We start from the raw sequence: 19054 nt of genomic DNA on the forward strand, positions 1-19054 counted from the left end.
GTGCGAGTGATGATTGACAATAGCGGCTACTCCCACCATTTATCCCTCCCTGCAGGTGTGAACTGTGAGGTCAACATTGATGATTGTGCCAGCAACCCTTGCACGTTTGGAGTCTGTCGTGATGGCATCAACCGCTATGATTGTGTCTGCCAACCTGGATTTACAGGTGGGCAGGTGGCTGCTGTGGAGGGGGAGGGCCTTGTAAGATAGGGATTAGGGTGGGTTTTCTCCCCTTAAAGAAAAATTCCATTTTGTTTATTTTATGTATGTGTGTAGGTCAGAGGACAACTTGGTGGAGTCAGGCCTCTCCCTCTGCCATATCCAGGGACCCAACTCAGGTTGTCAGGCTTGGTGGCAAGCATTTTCCCCCCGGTGAAACATTTTATGTCCCCTTCTTCTGTTTATTTGCACACACAAGACCAGACATGGAGATCTATGCCTGTAACCCCAATACTCAGGAGGTAAAGGCAGGAGGATCAGTGCATGTTTGAGGCTAGTGAGCATCATAGTGAGTACTAGGTCAGTAAGGGCTACATAGAGAAATCATGTTTCCAAATGAAACAACACATAGAGAGGGGCTGGGGAAATGGCTCGACAGTTGCGAGCACCTGCTGCTCTTGCAGAAGACCCAGGTTCAGTTCCCAGCACCCACATGACAGCTCACAGCTGCTTGGCTTTGTTTTTGTTTTTTAAGTAATAAAATAAAATGCAATAAAATAAAATAAAACAAAAAAGTAAGATAAAAAAAAAACCAACACCAGAATTGGACAAAACAAAACAAAACCAGAAGGAAAAAGAGAAAAAGAGCCCAAGAGAAGACACAAGAATCTGAGACTCACTTATCCACACACTCAGGAATCCCACCAAAACACCAAACTGGAAACCATAGCATACCGGCCGAGGGCCTGGTGCAGACCGGTGCAGGCCCTCTGTCCCTGCCCCAGTCTTGGTGAGTTCATACAAACTTTGCTCATGTGGACTTAGAGGGCCTTATTTTCTTGGTGTCCTCCATCCCCTCTGGATCCCACTCTCCTGCCTCCTCTTCTGCAGAGTTCTCTGAGCCCTGTGGAGAGGGCTTTGAGGGAGACGCCCCTTCCTAGGGCTTAGTGTTCGGAGGCCTCTCGCTCTCTGCATAAAGTCTGTCTGTGGGTCTCTGTGTTTGTTCCTGTCTGCTGCAGGAGGAAGCTTCTCTAATGCTGGCTGAACAAGGCACTGATTTATGAGTATAGCAGATGTTATTAGGAGCCATTTATCACTAAATATTTTTTTCTTCTTAAAACTAGTAGTATTTGGTTTTACCCCAGCTCCGTGGGCTATCTAGCCTCAGGTTCTCGGTCACTGAAGGCCTCAAGTCAAATCAGATATTGGGGGGCACTCCCACAGATTTGTGCCACCATTGCCCTAGTGTATCTTGGAGGCTAGAAACCACTGTAGCTCAGAGGGTTTGTGGCTGGGCTGGTATTCACGTTTCTCATTTGGTAGCATGCAGAATACCTCCCTGTTCCAAAGAGCCTAGTGTGTAAAAGACTCTGTGCGGTCACGAGTTTGACTTCTCCATGTTCAGTGTGTCTCACACCTCTAGTTCCAGGAATCTGACATCCTCTGCTCGCTTTCATGGGCACCAGACACATGCCACGATGTACTGACATGCATGCAAGCACTCATAAAATAAATAAATAATAACTTATAAAAAGGAAAGAGAAGGGAGGAAGGGAGACAGGCAGAGAGAGGATGGAAAGGAGAGAGGGAAGAAGGGAAGGGGAGAGAGAGAGGAGAGAGAGGAAGGAACGGAGAGAGGGAGGGAGTGAAGGGGAGAGAGAAGAGAAGAGAGGAAAGAAGGGAGAGAACGAGGACGGGAAGGAGGGAGAGAGGGAGGAAGGCAGGTAGGGAGAGAGGGAGAAAGGGAGGGAGAGAGAAAGGGAGGGCTGTCCTTGGAAAGGTAACTCTTTTCTTTTGTGGTTTTCTGAGCTTGTTCACTTGCTCACTGGTTTGGAGTTGTCTCATTGTCAGCAGAATGAGGTCCTCACACAGGCACAGCTGTGTGCTGTAGAACAGCGGTTGTCCTCTCCTCAGTGGGCACCACTGTTTTCACTTTGTAATAAAGCTGTCTGTATACTTCCCAGGGCCCCTCTGCAATGTGGAGATCAATGAGTGTGCCTCCAGCCCGTGTGGAGAGGGTGGCTCGTGTGTGGATGGGGAAAATGGCTTCCGCTGCCTCTGTCCACCTGGCTCCCTGCCTCCGCTCTGCCTGCCTGTGAACCATCCCTGTGCCCACAAGCCCTGCAGCCATGGAGTCTGCCATGATGCACCTGGCGGGTGAGGCCCCTCCCCAGCCCCTGACTCCTCTTCTGCTGCCTCTCCCACCACCTGCCACACCTGACTGCCTCCTCCACCAGGTTCCGCTGTGTGTGTGAGCCCAATTGGAGCGGCCCCCGCTGCAGCCAGAGCCTGACTCCAGATGCCTGTGAGTCCCAGCCCTGCCAGGCTGGTGGTACCTGCACCAGTGATGGAAAAGGCTTCCGCTGCACCTGTCCCCCTGGATTCCAGGGTGTGTGTCCCCACCTTCCTCCCCTGGGCCTCTGATACCCTTGTTTCTCATGTTTCCTTTCCACTTTTCTAAGCTTTGCTTAATTCTCTTTGTTCTGTGTGTCTCTGCGTGCATATGCCCGTGTGTGTAGGCCAGAATTAGAAGAGGCTGCAGGCGCCATTCTTTGTCACCTTCTGTCTATTCCTTTGAGGCAGGGTCTCTCCCTGAACCTGTGTTTGTGCTTTCTTGGATAGGCTGGAAGCCAGTGAGCCCTTGCGATCCTCCTGTTTCCTTCCAACTTGCAGCTGGGGTTACAGTTTATTATATAGGTGCTGGGGTCTGAGGTCTGGTCCTCAGGATTGGGCAAGAGATGCTCTAAACTACTGAACCATCTCTCCAGCCCTTTCTGCATTCTCCTTCTCCTTCTTCTTCTCCTCCTCCTGCTCCTCTTCCTCCTCCTTCTCCTCTCTATCTCTGTCTTTTCTGGATATCAGGGTAGGGACTTCGGGAATGGGGGAGATGAGAGCAGTGAGCCTTTGAAACTAAGCTCTGCCTGTTCCCTACAGGCCGTCAGTGTGAGGTGATGTCCCCTTGCACTCCAAGCCTCTGTGAACATGGAGGCCACTGTGAGTCAGACCCTGGCCAGCTGACTGTCTGTTCCTGTCCCCCAGGCTGGCAAGGTACACCAGTGCCCTCCTCTTCTCCTTTTTCTTCTTTCCCCTCCTCTCTTTTTCCTCCTTCTCTTCCTTTTCCTTCCCCTTCCTCTTCTGCACCTTACTTCATATCGGGTGATGCTAGGGAGCCCAGAGGGACACACCCCTGCTCTGCCTTTGAAGGTCCTTCATTCTGAGAAAAGACAGCTGGATCCAGACATTGGTAGCCTGTGGAGTCAGCTTAGGGTAAGAGGGAGCCATTAGGGGCTGAGGATGCTGGGACACCTGAGGTTTGATGACAAGTTTTTGAAGTAGTGACTTCAGAGCGTGTATTCGCCAGCTAAAGAGATAGGCAGGACATAGTTCAGGAGTGGCACGTGCCAAGTGCCCAGGGATGACTGCCTGTCTGCCCTTCCTTGCCTCAGAGCTGCAGGTACCCTCCGACTCTACTTTACCTTTGACCTTAATTGCTTCCCCTCTCACCGCCAGGCCCACGATGCCAGCAGGATGTGGATGAGTGTGCTGACGCCTTACCCTGTGGCCCCCATGGTACCTGTGCCAACCTGCCAGGGAGCTTCAGGTGCACCTGCCATGGGGGCTACACTGGCCCTTTCTGTGATCAGGACATTGACGACTGTGAGCCCAGTAAGTACAGGGAGCATAGGGCGGTGCTGCCACAGGGAACCCACCCGTTAAGCCATACTGTGTACCTGACACTGCCCTGCTCTCACTCCCCTCATGTGTGAGGGCGTTAATTCCACCCCCAGAGTCCTGGAATAAATAAGCAGTGGGCTGGTGGGGTGACTCTCTGGGGAAAGGTGCTTGCCTGTAAGCCAGAGTTCAATCTGACGAAGTTGTCTTCTGATCTATACACACACACACACACACACACACACAGAGAGAGAGAGAGAGAGAGAGAGAGAGAGAGAGAGAGAAGAAATAATAACCCAAAAATGTTATACAAAATTTAAAAATGTTTTATTTAAGCCAATCTAGAAAATATTTCATTTCCACTTATAAGCCTTCTAAAATTTGAGTTTAAATTTGCAGCTTATCTTATCTGGACTGGCAGCTATATCAAGGGCCCATTGGCCTCACGTGGCTAGTGGTAGCCACACTGGTCACCACAGACCTGTGCCGTGCTCATGAACCAGTAGCACACATATTCCTTGGGCCCCAGAACCTCCGTGGATTCCAGAGTCCAGGGTGCTTAAGTCTCTTATTGTCAGGTGGCTTAATGTTTGCAAATAACCTCTGCGTATCCTCCCGAGGATTCAAGTCATCTCTAGCTAACTTTTTTATTGAAAACCTTGCCCGTATTATTATTATTTCTGAGACAGGGTTTCCCTGGATAACCACCCTGGCTGTCCTGGAACTCTCTCTGTAGACCCAGGCTGGTCTCGAGATCACAGAGATCCACCTGCTTCTGCCCCCGAGTGCTAGGATTAAAGGCCTGAGCCACCACGCCTGGCTACATTTACTTATTATTGTGTGCAAGTGTGTGGGTGTGTATGTGGCACGTGTGGAGGTCCCCCAGGACAGTTTTTGGGATTCTGTCCTTTATCTTGTGGGACCCAGGGCTCCAACTCAGGATGTAAGACTTGCTGGCACATGCCTTTACCCATGCTGGGCCATCTCACCAACCTAGACTTCCATTTTTAATTTGAAGTATTGTATGTATGGTGTGCGTGTGTGCATGCGTGTGCATGCGTGTGTGTGTGTGTGTGTGTGTGTGTATGTGTGTGTGTGTGTGTGTATGCTGTATGGAATGTGTGGAGGCCAAAGGAGAACTTGCAGAGGTTGGCTCTCCCTTCCACCTCGTGGGTCCTAGGGATGGAACTCAGGCAAGCGCCGTCGTCAGCCGAGCCATCTTGCTGGACCCTCCAGATGGCTTGAAGTACCGAATATGACGCACACACGGTGTATGTGTTTATACTCTATTGCTCTGGGAGTTCCAAGGAAAAGGTGTGCATGGTCACGTCCTCAGGCAATCTCTGAGTTTCACTATTTTTCGTCTGTTGGTTGAACCCACAGATTCTGAACTTCAGAATAGGTAGGCCCAGCTCTGTAGATCAACGGGGCTTTTTATAAAAAAAAAAAACAAAACATTTTTACACCTATTTATTTCTGTGTGTTCCACATGGGTGCTGTGCATTCGTGTGGAAGTCGGAGGACAACTCGTAGGGGAGGCTTGACCACAAAAATGGACAAACTTTGATCTCTGCAAGAGCGTCTCTTGCAGGCTGGGTGTGGTGGTGCGCACCTTCAGTTTCGGCACTCGGGAGGCAGAATATAGACCAAACCCAGCCTAGTCTACCTATTGAACTCTAGGTCAGTCATGGCTACATAAGTTCAAAAACAAGCAAGCACACTAGAAGGACTGTGCCCTCTGGCTGCCTCCTGAGTCTTTCCCTGTGGGAAGCTTTAGGTCAGGCTGATGTGGGCGTAGGGAATGACCAGACTTCCTTCCTGCTCTCTACAGACCCGTGCCTCAATGGTGGCTCCTGCCAGGATGGCGTGGGCTCCTTTTCCTGCTCTTGCCTCCCCGGCTTTGCTGGTCCCCGCTGTGATCGAGATGTGGATGAGTGTCTGAGCAGCCCCTGTGGCCCTGGCACCTGCACTGATCACGTGGCCTCCTTCACCTGTACCTGTCCGCCCGGCTACGGAGGCCTCCACTGCGAGACTGACCTGCCAGACTGTAGCCCCAGGTGGGTGGGGTCCCGGCTGGAAACCAAGGATCCCGGGATGGAATGGGGGCCAGAGACGGCTTCTTGGGCTTGGCATCTCTCTGAGGGCTCTGAGGATGATTGCACAGCACCCTCAGAGGACAGGGCAAGGCTAACTGGAAGTCACAGACTCCAGTCCTCTTGAGACCCAGGCAGAGGCAGGGCCCAGAGGTGAAGAGAGTAGGTGAGATTTTCACAGGGCTGTAGCTTGCTGAGGACAGTGAGGGTCAGGAATTGGGAAGCACTTAATCCTGGGAGGGTCAGATGGTCCTCCAGGTGGGGGAGCTTGACCTTCTCATCCTGCCCTCCAGCTCCTGCTTCAACGGAGGGGCCTGTGTGGATGGCGTGAACTCCTTCAGCTGTCTGTGTCGCCCTGGCTACACAGGCACCCACTGCCAGTATGAGGCTGACCCCTGCCTCTCCCGGCCCTGTCTGCACGGGGGCACCTGCAACCCCACCCACCCAGGGTTTCAGTGCACCTGCCGAGAGGGCTTCACTGGGAGTCAGTGTCAGGTGGGTGGCGTCTTGGGGGAAGAGTCAGGGCTGAGGCGGGGCCTTCGGGGCATCCTGAAGGGGGGTGCCCGCCTCGTTTCCAGGGTCTCCCGCAGCGCTGACCTTGAAGGCTTCTCTTGCAGAACCCAGTGGACTGGTGCAGCCAGGCACCCTGTCGGAACGGGGGTCGCTGTGTCCAGGCTGGGGCCTACTGCGTTTGTCTCCCTGGGTGGAGTGGTCGCCTCTGTGACGTGCAGAGCCTGCCCTGCAGAGAGGCTGCAGCCCAGATGGGTGAGGAGAGCATGTGGCGTGTGGGGTGGAGGGTGATTCGCACCTCTTGCTGGTCTAAGCCCGATGAAGGTGCCACATAACACACGGGTCCAGTGAGCTGTGTGGCCCGGTGTGCGTGTAGAGTAGCCGGCCAGGGTGGGGATCGTATCGGTCATGGTTAGACGGCTGGATGGCGTGTGTGTGACTGAGGTGGTAGAGGCAGCAGCGTCGTGTGTTGTGGAAGGAGGCCAGGCCAGCTGACCCGTTACCTGAGAGCCTTTGGAGTGTGGGTGAGACACTAGCGGTTGATGACAGTGGTGCTGCTGGATGTAGGTATCCTGCGGCCGGAAGAGGGAAGGGTGCACGGCCACCTCTGTGCCTGACGTCACTCTCTGCTTCTCAGGGGTACGGGTGGAGCAGCTGTGTCACGCAGGCGGGCAGTGCGTGGACCAAGACCACTCCCACTACTGTGTGTGTCCAGAGGGCCGCACGGGTAGCCACTGTGAGCAGGAGGTGGACCCCTGCACAGCCCAGCCCTGCCAGCATGGGGGCACCTGCCGTGGTTACATGGGGGGCTTTGTGTGCGAGGTAAGTGTGCCTCTCAGGGAGAGGAGGCGGTCATGCTTGGGTGTGTTTTTTAGTCCTGTCAGTGGACCTCTCTCTCTCTGTGTGTCTCTGTCTCTCCCGCTCTCCCTCCCTCCGAGGTGAGGGAACAGGGACGCTTCATGTGTGGCAGGCAAGCCCTCTACCACTGAGCTTCATCCCTTGACTGCATGTCTGGTTTTTATGTTTCTGATTAGTTTTTTTGAGACATAGTCTCTTTGTGTAGCCCTGGCTGTCCTGGGTTTGCTGTATAGTCCAAGCCGGCCTCCAATTCACAGACATCTGTCTGCCTCTGGCTCTTAAGTGCTGCTGTTGAAGGTGTGCACTGCCATATCTGTTTGTGTGCCTCTTTCCCCCTTTCCTCTTCATCTTTTTTCTTCTCTTTCTTTCTTTCTTTCTTTCTTTCTTTCTTTCTTTCTTTCTTTCTTTCTTCCTTCCTTCCTTCCTTCCTTCCTTCCTTCCTTCCTTTCTTTCTTTCTTTCTTTCTTTCTTTCTTTCTTTCTTTCTTTCTTTCTTCTTCAACTTTTAGAGATCTGCCTGCTTCTGCCTCCTGAGTCCTGGGATTAAGGGGTGTGCCACCAGCCCTCGCAGCCTTTTCTTCTCCTCTTGTGGCTTTATGTGTGTGTATGAGCACTGGATGCACATGGCACACACACACAGGGGAAGACATCAAGTATCCTCTGTCACTCTACTTTGTTAGGCTGGTGAGCCCCTGTGACCCTCTTGTTGTGTGTGTGTGGCCTCACCCCCAGCAAGCATTGTAAGTGGGTGCTGGGGTTTGAACTCAGATCCTCATGTTTGTGCAGCAGGCACTCTTACCCACCAAAGCACTTCTTCAGCTCCTCAGCCTCATGCCTTTATGGAAGGGTTCGGGCATGTTTGTGTGAGCTTCTGTCTTCAGGGCGGTGCCTCTGTGGGTTTGAGTGACTTGTGGGTGTCTGTGTCTGGGTGTGTGATTTGGGGTAGGATATGTCCGTCTGTACTGAGTGTGCTGTGTCCTTCCCAGTCTCACTCCGACCAAAAGCAGCTTGAAGGAGGAAAGGCATTTCCTTCAATTTCCAGGCTTCAGTCCATCATTGAGGGAAGCCAGGGAAGGTCCCAAGGTAGGGAGGGAACTGCAGGCTGGAACTGAAGCAGAGACCGCAGAGGAATGCTGCTTACTGGCTTGCTTCCTTGGACTGCTCAGCTACCTTTCTTACACGGCTCAGGCCCACCCGCCTAGGGGGTGGGGCCTCCTACAGCAGTCAGCAGTCAAGAAAATAGCTCACAGACATGCTACAGGCCGGTCTGGAGGAGGCGTTTCTCAAGCGAGATTCCCTCTTCCCAGAGATGTCTAGGTTTTGTTCGAGTTGATAAAAAATAACAAGCACAGTGTGTTTCCTTGAGCTGGGTAAGTCCGTCCTCTCTACTGGCTGTGTTTTGAATGTCTAGGTATGTCCGTTTGTGCTGGGATTCTGTGTGCTCACAGGTTTGCCCCGGCATGGCTGTCCCCCGGGGCTGAGTGAGTTCCTCTCTTGCCTCGATACAGTGTCCAGCCGGCTACTCTGGGGACAGCTGTGAGCACGATGTGGATGAGTGTGCCTCCCAGCCCTGCCAGCACGGAGGCTCCTGTATAGACCTTGTGGCCCACTACCTCTGCTCCTGTCCCCCTGGCACAAACGGTACGTCAAGGCCGGGGTTGGGGCACAGGACAAGAGTCTCTTGACTCTGCTGACCACTCTCCCACCCCCTAGGAGTTCTCTGTGAGATCAATGAGGACGACTGTGGCCCAGGCCCATCCGTGGACTCAGGTGTCCGGTGCCTCCACAATGGCACCTGCGTGGACCTGGTGGGCGGCTTCCGCTGTAACTGCCCCCCAGGATACACAGGTCTGCGCTGCGAGGCAGACATCAACGAGTGCCGCCCGGGCGCCTGCCACGCGGCGCACACTCGGGACTGCGTGCAGGATCCCGGGGGGAAGTTCCACTGTCTCTGCCATCCTGGCTTCACAGGTGAGTACGCAGACACTCTGGCCAGGAACCCGACCGTGGTTCTGCCACTGTGGTCGAGCGTCCCGCCTCTGCCTGTCCAGGGCCTCGCTGTCAGACTGCTCTGTCCCCCTGTGAGTCCCAGCCCTGTCAGCATGGAGGCCAGTGCCGTCCGAGTCCGGGCCGGGGAGGTGGGCTGACCTTCACCTGTCACTGTGTCCAGGTAAGTGGAAGAAATGGAGGCCCTTGGGAAGGGTATATCTATAAGGGAAAAGTGGAAGGCCAAGGGATTCTGCGAGACGCTGGGTGTACTTAATGAAACTGTGGCCTGCCCATTGGCCTCCTGGGGAAGGGAAGGTTGCTGGAATTGGAGAGGTTGGGAGAGGCGGGGTCATGGCTTCTCAAGTCTTGACCTCCACTTTTCTCTCTCTTTCCCACCCTCCTGTTTCTTCTCATTGCCATTTTTTTGTCTTTGGGTTCCTTCACCCCATCCATCACTAGCCATTCTGGGGTCTGCGCTGCGAGCGGGTGGCACACACCTGCCGAGAGCTGCAGTGCCCAGTGGGTATCCCATGTCAGCAGACGGCCCGCGGGCCACGCTGTGCTTGTCCTCCCGGGCTGTCCGGGCCCTCCTGCCGGGCCTCTAGGGCGTCGCCCCCGGGAGCTACTAATGCTAGCTGTGCGGCCGCCCCCTGTCTGCACGGGGGCTCGTGCCTGTCTGCACAGAGTGCCCCTTTCTTCCGCTGTGTATGCGCTCCGGGCTGGGCTGGGCTGCGTTGCGAGACCCCGTCCACAGCCCCTGAGGTCCCGGAGGAGCCACGGTGCCCGCGAGCCACTTGCCAGGCCAAGCGAGGGGACCAGAACTGTGACCGCGAATGCAACAGCCCGGGCTGTGGCTGGGACGGCGGTGACTGCTCTCTGAACGTAGACGACCCCTGGCGGCAGTGCGAGGCATTGCAGTGTTGGCGTCTCTTCAACAACAGCCGGTGCGACCCGGCCTGCAGCTCTCCAGCCTGCCTCTATGACAACTTTGACTGCTACTCTGGTGGCCGCGAACGCACTTGCAAGTGAGTCTGTCCGTCTGTATGTCGCACTGTCGGTCAGTGATTGGCACCTGGCCCATTCTGCATGTCAGTCCATCTTTGGACCATCTGAGGGTCTGTCCCTGCTACCACCAGGACACCTGCGGTTTCATCCACCCGTTTCCACCTACGTGCCTCATCTTTGCCCATTTATGTTTTACCTACGTATCTCGCCCGCCCATTTGCTTCTGTCTGCCTGCAGTTGCATATCACATCTGTCCATACTTACGACTTGCTAATACGTCTTTCTGAAAAATTTAAAAATTAAGCTGGGTGTAATTGCCCACCCATTTAATCCCAGCAATTGGGAGGCAGAGACAGGCAGATCCCTATGTGAATAAACGGGCATCCTGCTCTACGCAGTGAGTTCCAGGCCAGCCAAGGCTACGCAGCGAGGCCCCGTTTCAAAACTAAAACCAGCAAGCAGAACATCTCATTTACTTATTTGTCTGCGTGCGTGCGGAGGACAGAGAACCACCTTGTAGGAGTCTGCCCTCACCTTCCACCCTGTGGATTCTGGGGCCATCGTACGCCAGCTCCCTGTGCTTTTTCTTGCCCATTCATCTGCCTGATCGCTAGCCTGTTGTGTGTGCCCTCTGTTTGGAACCCTCTCCCACCTTTGTCTGCTTATTTAACTCGTTTTCTTATTTTGTGTATAGGAGGGCTCTGTCTGCATGAATGCCTGCAGGCCAGAGGAGGGCATCAGGTCCCATTTACATGGTGGTGAGACGCCATGTGGGTGCTGGGAATTGAACCCGGGGCTCTTAATCACTGAGCCATCTCTCCAGCCCCCTCTGGCTCCTTGTTATTTTCCATTTCAACCTTCCCCTTCCTCACAGCACCCCAGTCACCCTGAGCTCTGCCGTCCCTCAGGTGCTCCACCTCTGCTCTTTCCTGGGAATGCTGTGCTTCCTCCTACCGGCTGACCTGTTCTCTCCCTAAGCAGTTTCTCCCACTTCCCCAGGAAGATGGTGCTATCCACACTGAGAATGACTCCTGGGTGGCCCAGCACTGCCCCTGCTTCCCAGTGTTTAATTCCAAATAGTAGCACGAGTATGTTTATGTTTACCGTTTATTGTCACCTAATTGGAAGGTTGCATATTCTCCTCATCTCCTGCCACATCTCTTTCTACCCGCAAGGATGCCAGTTCTGGGGCAAGGATCTGTGGGTGGCATCTTGGTGAACGTGGGAGCCCAGAGCAGGGCTCAGTTAAGAGTTGATACATTGATAGATTGAGCACCCCTAATCTCAGATCTGAAACCCTGCATCATGTGGAGCATGGGCAGGATGCTGCACTGTAAAATCCCCTCGTTTACCTCATTGACAAGTTGCAGTCAAAATTTAGGCACAGGTTGGGGAGTAGCTTAGTGGCCAAGTAACCTCAATGGTGTGGAGCAAAATAACCCCCCAACTCAGGCACACTAAAAACACAGTTACTTTTGGGGTGTGTGTTTTCATGTTTACTCTCAGACCTCGTCCCTGAGGTGCCCGACATAAATTGTGGGCAGACGGCTGGGATGCAGCTCAGTTGGTGGTGTTTCACTCGCTAATATGGGCAGAGCCCTGGCTGTGGTCCCGAACACCCACCTAAACTGTGAGGGGGGTGTATGCTTGCGATCCCAGCTCTCAGCAGGTGGAGGCAGGAGGGTAAGCTCAAGATTGCCCTCGGCTACAAAGCTTTATTTATTTATTAAAAAAAAATAGGGTTTCACAGTGTAGCCCTGGCTGGCCTGGAATTGGCTATGTAGATCAGGCTGGCCCTCAACTCACCACGACATCCTTGCCCCTGCTTCTGGAGAACTGGGTTTAGAGGTGTGTGCTAGCATGTCCGGCTGACACAGGGAGTCTGAGGCCAGCCTGAGCTACATGAGATATTATCTTAACCTGAAAATATTTATAAAAAGATAGTGCAGGGGCTGGGGAGAATGCTCAGCGGTTAGGAGTGCTGGCTGCTCTTGCAGAGGTCTTGAGTTCAGGTCCCAGCAGCCACACAGTGGCTCACGACCAGCGATAATGGGATCTGATGCCGTTTTCCGACGTGCAGGTGTACATGCAGATAGAGCGCTCATACACAAAATAAATAAATCTCTGTGCCAGGTGGCATCGGCTCACGCCTTCAATTCTAATACTTGGGAGGCAGAGGCAGTCAAATCTTTGCAGTTCCAGGCCAATCTGGTCTACAGAGCGAGTTCCATGACAGCCAGGGATGGACAGAAAAAACCGTCCTGAAAAAACTTGAAAAACAAAAACCCTAAAAAAAAAAAAAAAGATATTTCATTTACTTGTATATATACTATTTAAGCATATATTCAAATATTTTAAAGCCCACATTAATTTGAGTTCTGAAATAGTTTTAGACCCAAGTATTTCAAAGTAGGAACACAGAACCGTGGTTATGCAGCCAACGACTGCATTTGCGGAAAGCTTGACATGAGCAGAGACATTGTGCCCACCCTGTGCAAACACTGACCGGCACTGCTCGTTGCTGCGGGTGCCTTTAGGTGGCCGGGGGAATCTCTGATCCTGTGCTCTGTGCCCCCAGCCCGGTGTATGAGAAGTACTGCGCCGACCACTTTGCAGATGGCCGCTGCGACCAGGGCTGCAACACTGAGGAGTGTGGCTGGGATGGGCTGGACTGTGCCAGCGAGGTCCCGGCCCTTCTGGCGCGAGGGGTTCTGGTCCTCACCGTTCTCCTGCCGCCCGAGGAGCTGCTGCGGTCCAGCGCCGACTTCCTGCAGCGACTCAGCGCTATTCTGCGCACTTCGCTGCGCTTCCGCCTCGACGCGCGTGGCCAGGCCATGGTCTTTCCTTACCACCGGCCGAGCCCTGGCTCCGAATCCCGGGTCCGGCGCGAGCTGGGTCCCGAGGTGATCGGGTGAGTGACTGTGGCCCAGCGCTGCGTGCCGTGGGCTGGGCACCCGTGATCCAGACCTTGTGTTTCACGCTTCTTAGCCTAGGGCGATCCTTGGCAAAGCTTCTTGCACAGCCTTGGCGGTCGGGTTGCCTCCTTTGCTGTTTGCTCTTTGCTCATCCTGCGTACCCTACATGGAGCCTAGCTGCAGCGCTAGAATTTTACCCTTCAAACGCAGGTGACAGCATCTCCTAGCGGTGACACTGAGAAATGCCTCCAGATAGGAAAGCTTGTCCCTCTGGAGAGAATACGGGGAGGCTACAAGATGGGGTGAGGGGTGGCGTTGCAAAAATTGCACATCGGGTCTAGTGCTACTGTCCCTACCAGAAGAGGCAGATTATTTTCAAAGCAGTCAAAGGCGCGTGTGGGCCTTTAAAGAATAACTTTAATTTAAAAGCATTTATTATCGCCTGGTGGTGATGGCTAACGCCCTTAATCCCAGCACTTGGGAGGCAGAGGCAGGTGGATCTGAGTTCAAGGCTAGCCTGGCCCACAGAGCGAGTTCCCGGACAGCCAAAGCTACATAGAGAAACCCTGTCTCGAATCCCCCCCCACACACAAGTATTCTCATGTGTATGATGTACATGCCCAAGTGCCATGCCACTGCATGTATGTAAGGTTAGAGGACAGCTTTGTGGAGCCGGGTCTCTCTTTTCACCTTTATGTAGCTGCCAGCACTTCAAATCAGGTTGTCGGGCCTGCGCGGTGAGCACTTTGCCCACTGAGCCATTTTGCTAGCTCCTCCTCTCCTCCTCCTCCTCCTCCTCCTCCTCCTCCTCCTCCTCCTCCTCCTCCTCCTCCTCCTCTTCTTCCTCCTCCTCTTCCTCCTCCTCCTCCTCCTCCTCTCCTCCTCCTCCTCCTCTCCTCCTCCTCCTCCTCCTCTCCTCCTCCTCCTCCTCTTCCTCCTCCTCCTCCTCCTCCTCTTCCTCCTCTTCCTCTTCCTCCTCCTCCTCTTCCTCCTCCTCCTCCTCCTCCTCCTCTTCTTCCTCCTCCTCTTCCTCCTCCTCCTCCTCCTCTTCCTCCCCCTCCTCTTCCTCCTCCTCCTCTTCCTCCTCCTCCTCCTCCTCCTCTTCCTCCTCCTCCTCTTCCTCCTCTTCTTCTTCTTGCTGTTTGTTCTGTTTGTCCAGGCTCCGGCCTGAAGATTGCTGTGTAGCCCAGGTTGGCTTCGGCCTACCTCAGCCCTCCCAAATACTAGAATTGCAGGCATACACTATCACCCTTGACCTCCCTGTTTCTCTGTCTCCCTCTTCTTTTCCCTCTCCCCATCTCATGAGAGTTACAGCACTCCTTGGTGACCTGGTAGGGGGAATCTGAAGTGGGAGAGGTATTTGTTGAGGGTGTCTCAGGGCCTGAGGAGTGGGCTGGGACGGGGAAGGGAGGGCTGGACTTTAGCGGTATTGTGGTTTGTAGGCTCTGGTTGCATGCAGCCAGAGGTGGAGGAGATGGTTGTGGTGGTGCCTGTGCCCTTTGTTGGCTGAGGCGGCTTAGCGATGAGGACCCAGGGTGAGAAGCAGAGGCCACATTGAAGCTTGCTGTCCTAAGGGGTCTTGGGATAGGAGGAGGAGATGGGTGAGCGCTGAAGACAGATGCAAGACAACTGGGTACTGGGGGTCACTGGAAGGAAAGAAAGGGAGACTCAAGGAAGCAGGAGGGAAGGAAATAAAGGACTCTGGGGGCACTGAAACCTGAGGGCTGAGGGACATCAGAGCGTGTGGTCAGTGGTAGAGTATCACTTGCACATTCAAGGCCCTGAGTCCATCTCCAACACCACGAAAAAAGATAGAGGAGAAAGAGCAAGCTTTAGAGAAGCTGGGACATGGGTCCACGGTCCCAGCCAATGGCTACACCAACGGTCCCCACCAGGGCGAATGCACCCCTTATTGGATTCACAGCTTTGGGTACACTGGTGACCAATGGGACAGTGGTCTCCAGCTGGGAGTTGGGTGGGTGTTAGACACGTGGAGAGTGGAGGGGAAAGCGGCTCTCTGAGGCTGGGGGTCTAGCGTGATGTAGACAACCGCCGAGCCTTGGGGTCCCTCTGCTCTGTCCCCACAGCTCTGTAGTGATGCTGGAGATTGACAACCGGCTCTGCCTGCAGTCACCCGAGAACGACCACTGCTTCCCTGACGCCCAGAGCGCTGCTGACTATCTGGGAGCCTTGTCCGCCGTGGAGCGACTCGATTTCCCCTACCCACTTCGGGATGTGCGAGGTGAGGTGGGAAGAAGAGACTGACCCAGATAGTGGTTGAAGCCCTGTGAGCAGAGGCCTGTCTGCTGGCTCCAGCCCAGCCTGCCGACTAGCGCCCTGCCGCGTAGCTAAGCCAACCCACAGAGCAGAGCCACTCAAAGTCGACACCTCCCCTCCTGCCCTGCCCCTCGCCTTCCATGCGCCATAGCTGTGGTTGAAATCCCACCCGGTGTCCCCGCCCCGCTGCCCCCGCCCTGCTGCGTGGCTGCAGGCTCACGTGCTGCTTCCTTCTTACAGGAGAGCCGCTGGAGCCTCCAGAGCAGAGCGTGCCACTGCTGCCGCTGCTGGTGGCCGGATCCGTCTTTCTATTGGTCATCTTCATCTTGGGTGTCATGGTGGCCAGACGCAAGCGGGAGCACAGTACCCTCTGGTTCCCCGAGGGTTTTGCGTTGCACAAGGACATAGCAGCTGGTCACAAGGGCCGGAGGGAGCCTGTGGGACAAGACGCACTGGGCATGAAGTGAGAACCTTGTCTGCTCTGCATGCCCAGCTATGGGGCGCTTGCAAGCTCTGGGTTATATCCGCGTTGGTCATATTCTAACCTCTGACCCTACCCTGACTTTAACTACAGACTCCATCTGGGACTTCAGTGTTAATCCTCTTGACCTATGACTCCATGATCCCTGGGGATCACCCCTGGTCCCTGACCCTTGACCTTATTTTCTGTTTCTGTTCATTTCCTGGCTCATAGCTTTCCCTGAGCCTCCCAGAATTCATCTTGATTCATTCTTATATGACTGCTGACCTCAAGACTTTGTCTTTACCTCAGCCTGTCCCTGACAAAGAGGACTGTATCCTTGATGATCCTGGGATTACCTCTCCCTTCAACCCACCTATACCTTTGACCTCACCTCAGACCCCTGCTTTAATTCAGACCAGTGTTAATTCTCCTGTGATCCTCAATCCCAAGCCTCCAACTTGACTTGTCCCTCAATACCTATAACCGTATTCTGATTGTAACCCTTCCCTAGGCTTCCATGACCCCTGACTCCTCATCATGACATTTACAATCCTGGCTATCCATCCTGTTTGTCATGCTAGTAGCTCCTCTTCTGTGACCTTTGACACTGTCCCTCTGTGACCTCTGTGCCCTGCAGTTTGTCTCATGTACCCTCATCTAGCCAGGGTCCATTTTGTGGGACACTCCTGATTCTTAGTTCACCTTAAGATTCTGGTTTCCTGGGGCTTGAGGGATGGCTCGGTACTTTAAGTGATTGCTGAGCAGATGTCAAGACTGGAGTTTGGGTCCCTAGAACCTGCATAAATTTCATAAATTCCCTAACTGCTCAGTGGGCATGGCAGCCTGCCTTGAAAGGTGGAGTCCTGATCCCTAGAGCAAGCTGACTGGTAAGGCTAGCCACGTTAATGAGCTCTTGGTTTGATTGAGAGACCCTGCCTCCATGATCAAGACTGAAGAGAGACGGAAGGCGATTTCTAGTTATCAGCCTCAGCCCTGCACACCTACGTGTGCCCACACAAATGGAAAAAGAAAACATCTTGGTTGACACCTGCCACGATTCCTGCAACTTCATCTCTTTCCTTCTTCCATCCCTCATTGGAATGTTTGTCAACAACCCAAGACCCTCCTCAACTCCTGACCTGCCTCTGACCTGCTTGAACCGAATCCCTAATTCTCCCTTCCCCCCAGACCAGATGTCTCTAGTGTACTTTCTTATGTCTTTTTCTTCCTGTTTCCCCCAAGGAACATGGCCAAGGGTGAGAATCTGATGGGGGAGGTGGCCATAGACTGGATGGACTCAGAGTGCCCAGAAGCCAAGAGGCTGAAGGTATTGCCTGCTTCTCTCACTCTTTTTCCCAGGGTTCCAGGTTTGCACTTCCTGGTCAGCTTGGAGAGCCCCGGGAAATCTTCATTCTCTCTCTTTTGCCACAACTGTGTGTCTTCTCCTCCTCTGCTTCTTCGTCTTCTCCTTCTCCACATTCTCCTTCTTTTCCTTCTCCACCTTCTTCTCTTTATCCACCTTCTCCTTTTCCTTATTCTCCTCTTTCTTCTCCTCCTCCACCTTCTCCTTTTCCTCTTCCATCCTCTCCACCTTCTCCTTTACCTCCATCTTCTCCTTCTCCATCTTCTGTTTCTCCTTCTCCTCCCCTTCCTCCTCCCTCTCCCTCTTCTTTTTGCTTTTTCGAGATAGAGTTTCTCTGGGTAGCCACAACTCAGAGATCCACCTGCCTCCTGAGCGCCGGGGTTAAAGGCGTGCACCATCGCTACCTGGCTCATTTTCTTCTTGATGTGGCCCTGTTGCCTTGTTAGGAGGAACAGAGATTTGCCATGGGTTCCCTGGGTGGATGGAGTTCCCCTTCTCCATCTGGTTCTTCTTCACACAAGTTCCTGCTCCCAGGTCTGCCTCGGGTCACCCTGGAGCAGTAACCCTTAACCTGTGAGTTGTGAGCCCTTTGTAGGGGGGTCAAAGGACCCTTTCACAGGGACTACCTAAGACCATCAGAAAACACAGATTTTTTTTTTTTAACTAATCATAACAGTAGCAAAAGTGCAGTTGTAAAGCAGCAATAAAATAATTTTATAGTTGAGGGTCCCCACAACCTGAGTGCCCAGCCTGAAGGTGTCCCCTGCGGTACGGGGTTTTGTTCATCTCTAGGGGCCACGCCTTTTGACTGTGCCCTCCATTTTCCAGCTCGCTCGGTTGGTAAAGTGCTGAGGTCCTAAGCTTGATCCCTAGACCCACAAACCAGCAAATGCCCAGCTGGTTAGCTTGCTTAGCCTCGAATAACAGGATGGACAGCGCTGGCGCACACCTTTAACCCCAGCACTTGGGAGGCAGAGGCAGGTGGATCTCTGTGAGTTCGAGGATAGTCTGGTCTGCAGAGTTCCAGGACAGCCAGGGCTACACAGAGAAACCCTGTCTCAAATAGAAAAATAAAAAATAAAACAGCCACAACAAAGAGACGGACAGTGCCTGAATAATGATATGTGAAGTAGTTCTTTGGCTTTAATACATGTGGACAGACACACAAACACACATGCACACACGTATATGCACACACACACACTATCTACTGAGGGCTGCTAAAGTAGAAAGAGAAAGTCTTCCTGCCTCACCCTCTCCAGAAGCTGGGATTACAGGCTTGTGTCACAGCCTCCAGCTTCCATGTCCCTTTCACTAGGGATCTGTAGTTTCCAGAGTAGGAGGACTGAGTGCCTATAATTTTAAAAAATTCCAAATATTCTGCTCTTATTTATTTATTTATTTATTTATATTTTTTTTTAAAAAATTGGAAGCTGGAGAGGTGGCTCAACAATTAGATGCTGGCTGTTATTCCAAAGGACCTGTGTTTGATTCCTAGCACTTACATGGTGTCCCTCCAGGTAGAGGAGCCCGGCGTGGCAGCCGAGGAGCCTGTGGACTGTCGCCAGTGGACCCAACACCACCTGGTTGCTGCTGATATCCGCGTGGCACCAGCCATGGCGCTGACTCCACCTCAGGGGGACGCAGATGCCGACAGTATGGACGTCAACGTCCGTGGCCCTGGTGAGTGTGCCTCCCCAAGGACCTCCTCATTGGTCCTTCCTGTGGTCGCTCACATGCGGGGCTACATT

General features: G+C 53.4%; 1 protein-coding gene across 3 annotated transcripts in view; it reads left to right on the forward strand.

Moving 5' to 3' along the window:
* The window catches only part of Notch3 (notch receptor 3), a 48399-nt gene that overhangs the window by 14754 nt on the left and 14591 nt on the right, over positions 1 to 19054 (forward strand). For 2 of the 3 annotated variants that reach the window (XM_021655513.2, XM_021655515.2), the window contains 18 exons: positions 56 to 166; positions 2124 to 2316; positions 2397 to 2548; positions 3094 to 3207; positions 3670 to 3825; positions 5663 to 5888; positions 6218 to 6419; positions 6542 to 6689; positions 7072 to 7256; positions 8800 to 8932; positions 9005 to 9262; positions 9343 to 9461; positions 9740 to 10305; positions 12864 to 13196; positions 15288 to 15442; positions 15718 to 15940; positions 17183 to 17267; positions 18824 to 18986. In XM_021655513.2, coding sequence (XP_021511188.2) covers positions 56 to 166; positions 2124 to 2316; positions 2397 to 2548; positions 3094 to 3207; positions 3670 to 3825; positions 5663 to 5888; positions 6218 to 6419; positions 6542 to 6689; positions 7072 to 7256; positions 8800 to 8932; positions 9005 to 9262; positions 9343 to 9461; positions 9740 to 10305; positions 12864 to 13196; positions 15288 to 15442; positions 15718 to 15940; positions 17183 to 17267; positions 18824 to 18986 — 3522 coding nt within the window. The remainder of the gene's footprint in view (positions 1 to 55; positions 167 to 2123; positions 2317 to 2396; positions 2549 to 3093; positions 3208 to 3669; positions 3826 to 5662; positions 5889 to 6217; positions 6420 to 6541; positions 6690 to 7071; positions 7257 to 8799; positions 8933 to 9004; positions 9263 to 9342; positions 9462 to 9739; positions 10306 to 12863; positions 13197 to 15287; positions 15443 to 15717; positions 15941 to 17182; positions 17268 to 18823; positions 18987 to 19054) is intronic. The other variant, XM_021655514.2, reaches the window with a different exon arrangement.

The sequence above is a fragment of the Meriones unguiculatus genome, chromosome 17, assembly GCF_030254825.1.
Source record: "Meriones unguiculatus strain TT.TT164.6M chromosome 17, Bangor_MerUng_6.1, whole genome shotgun sequence".
Taxonomy (NCBI): domain Eukaryota; kingdom Metazoa; phylum Chordata; class Mammalia; order Rodentia; family Muridae; genus Meriones; species Meriones unguiculatus.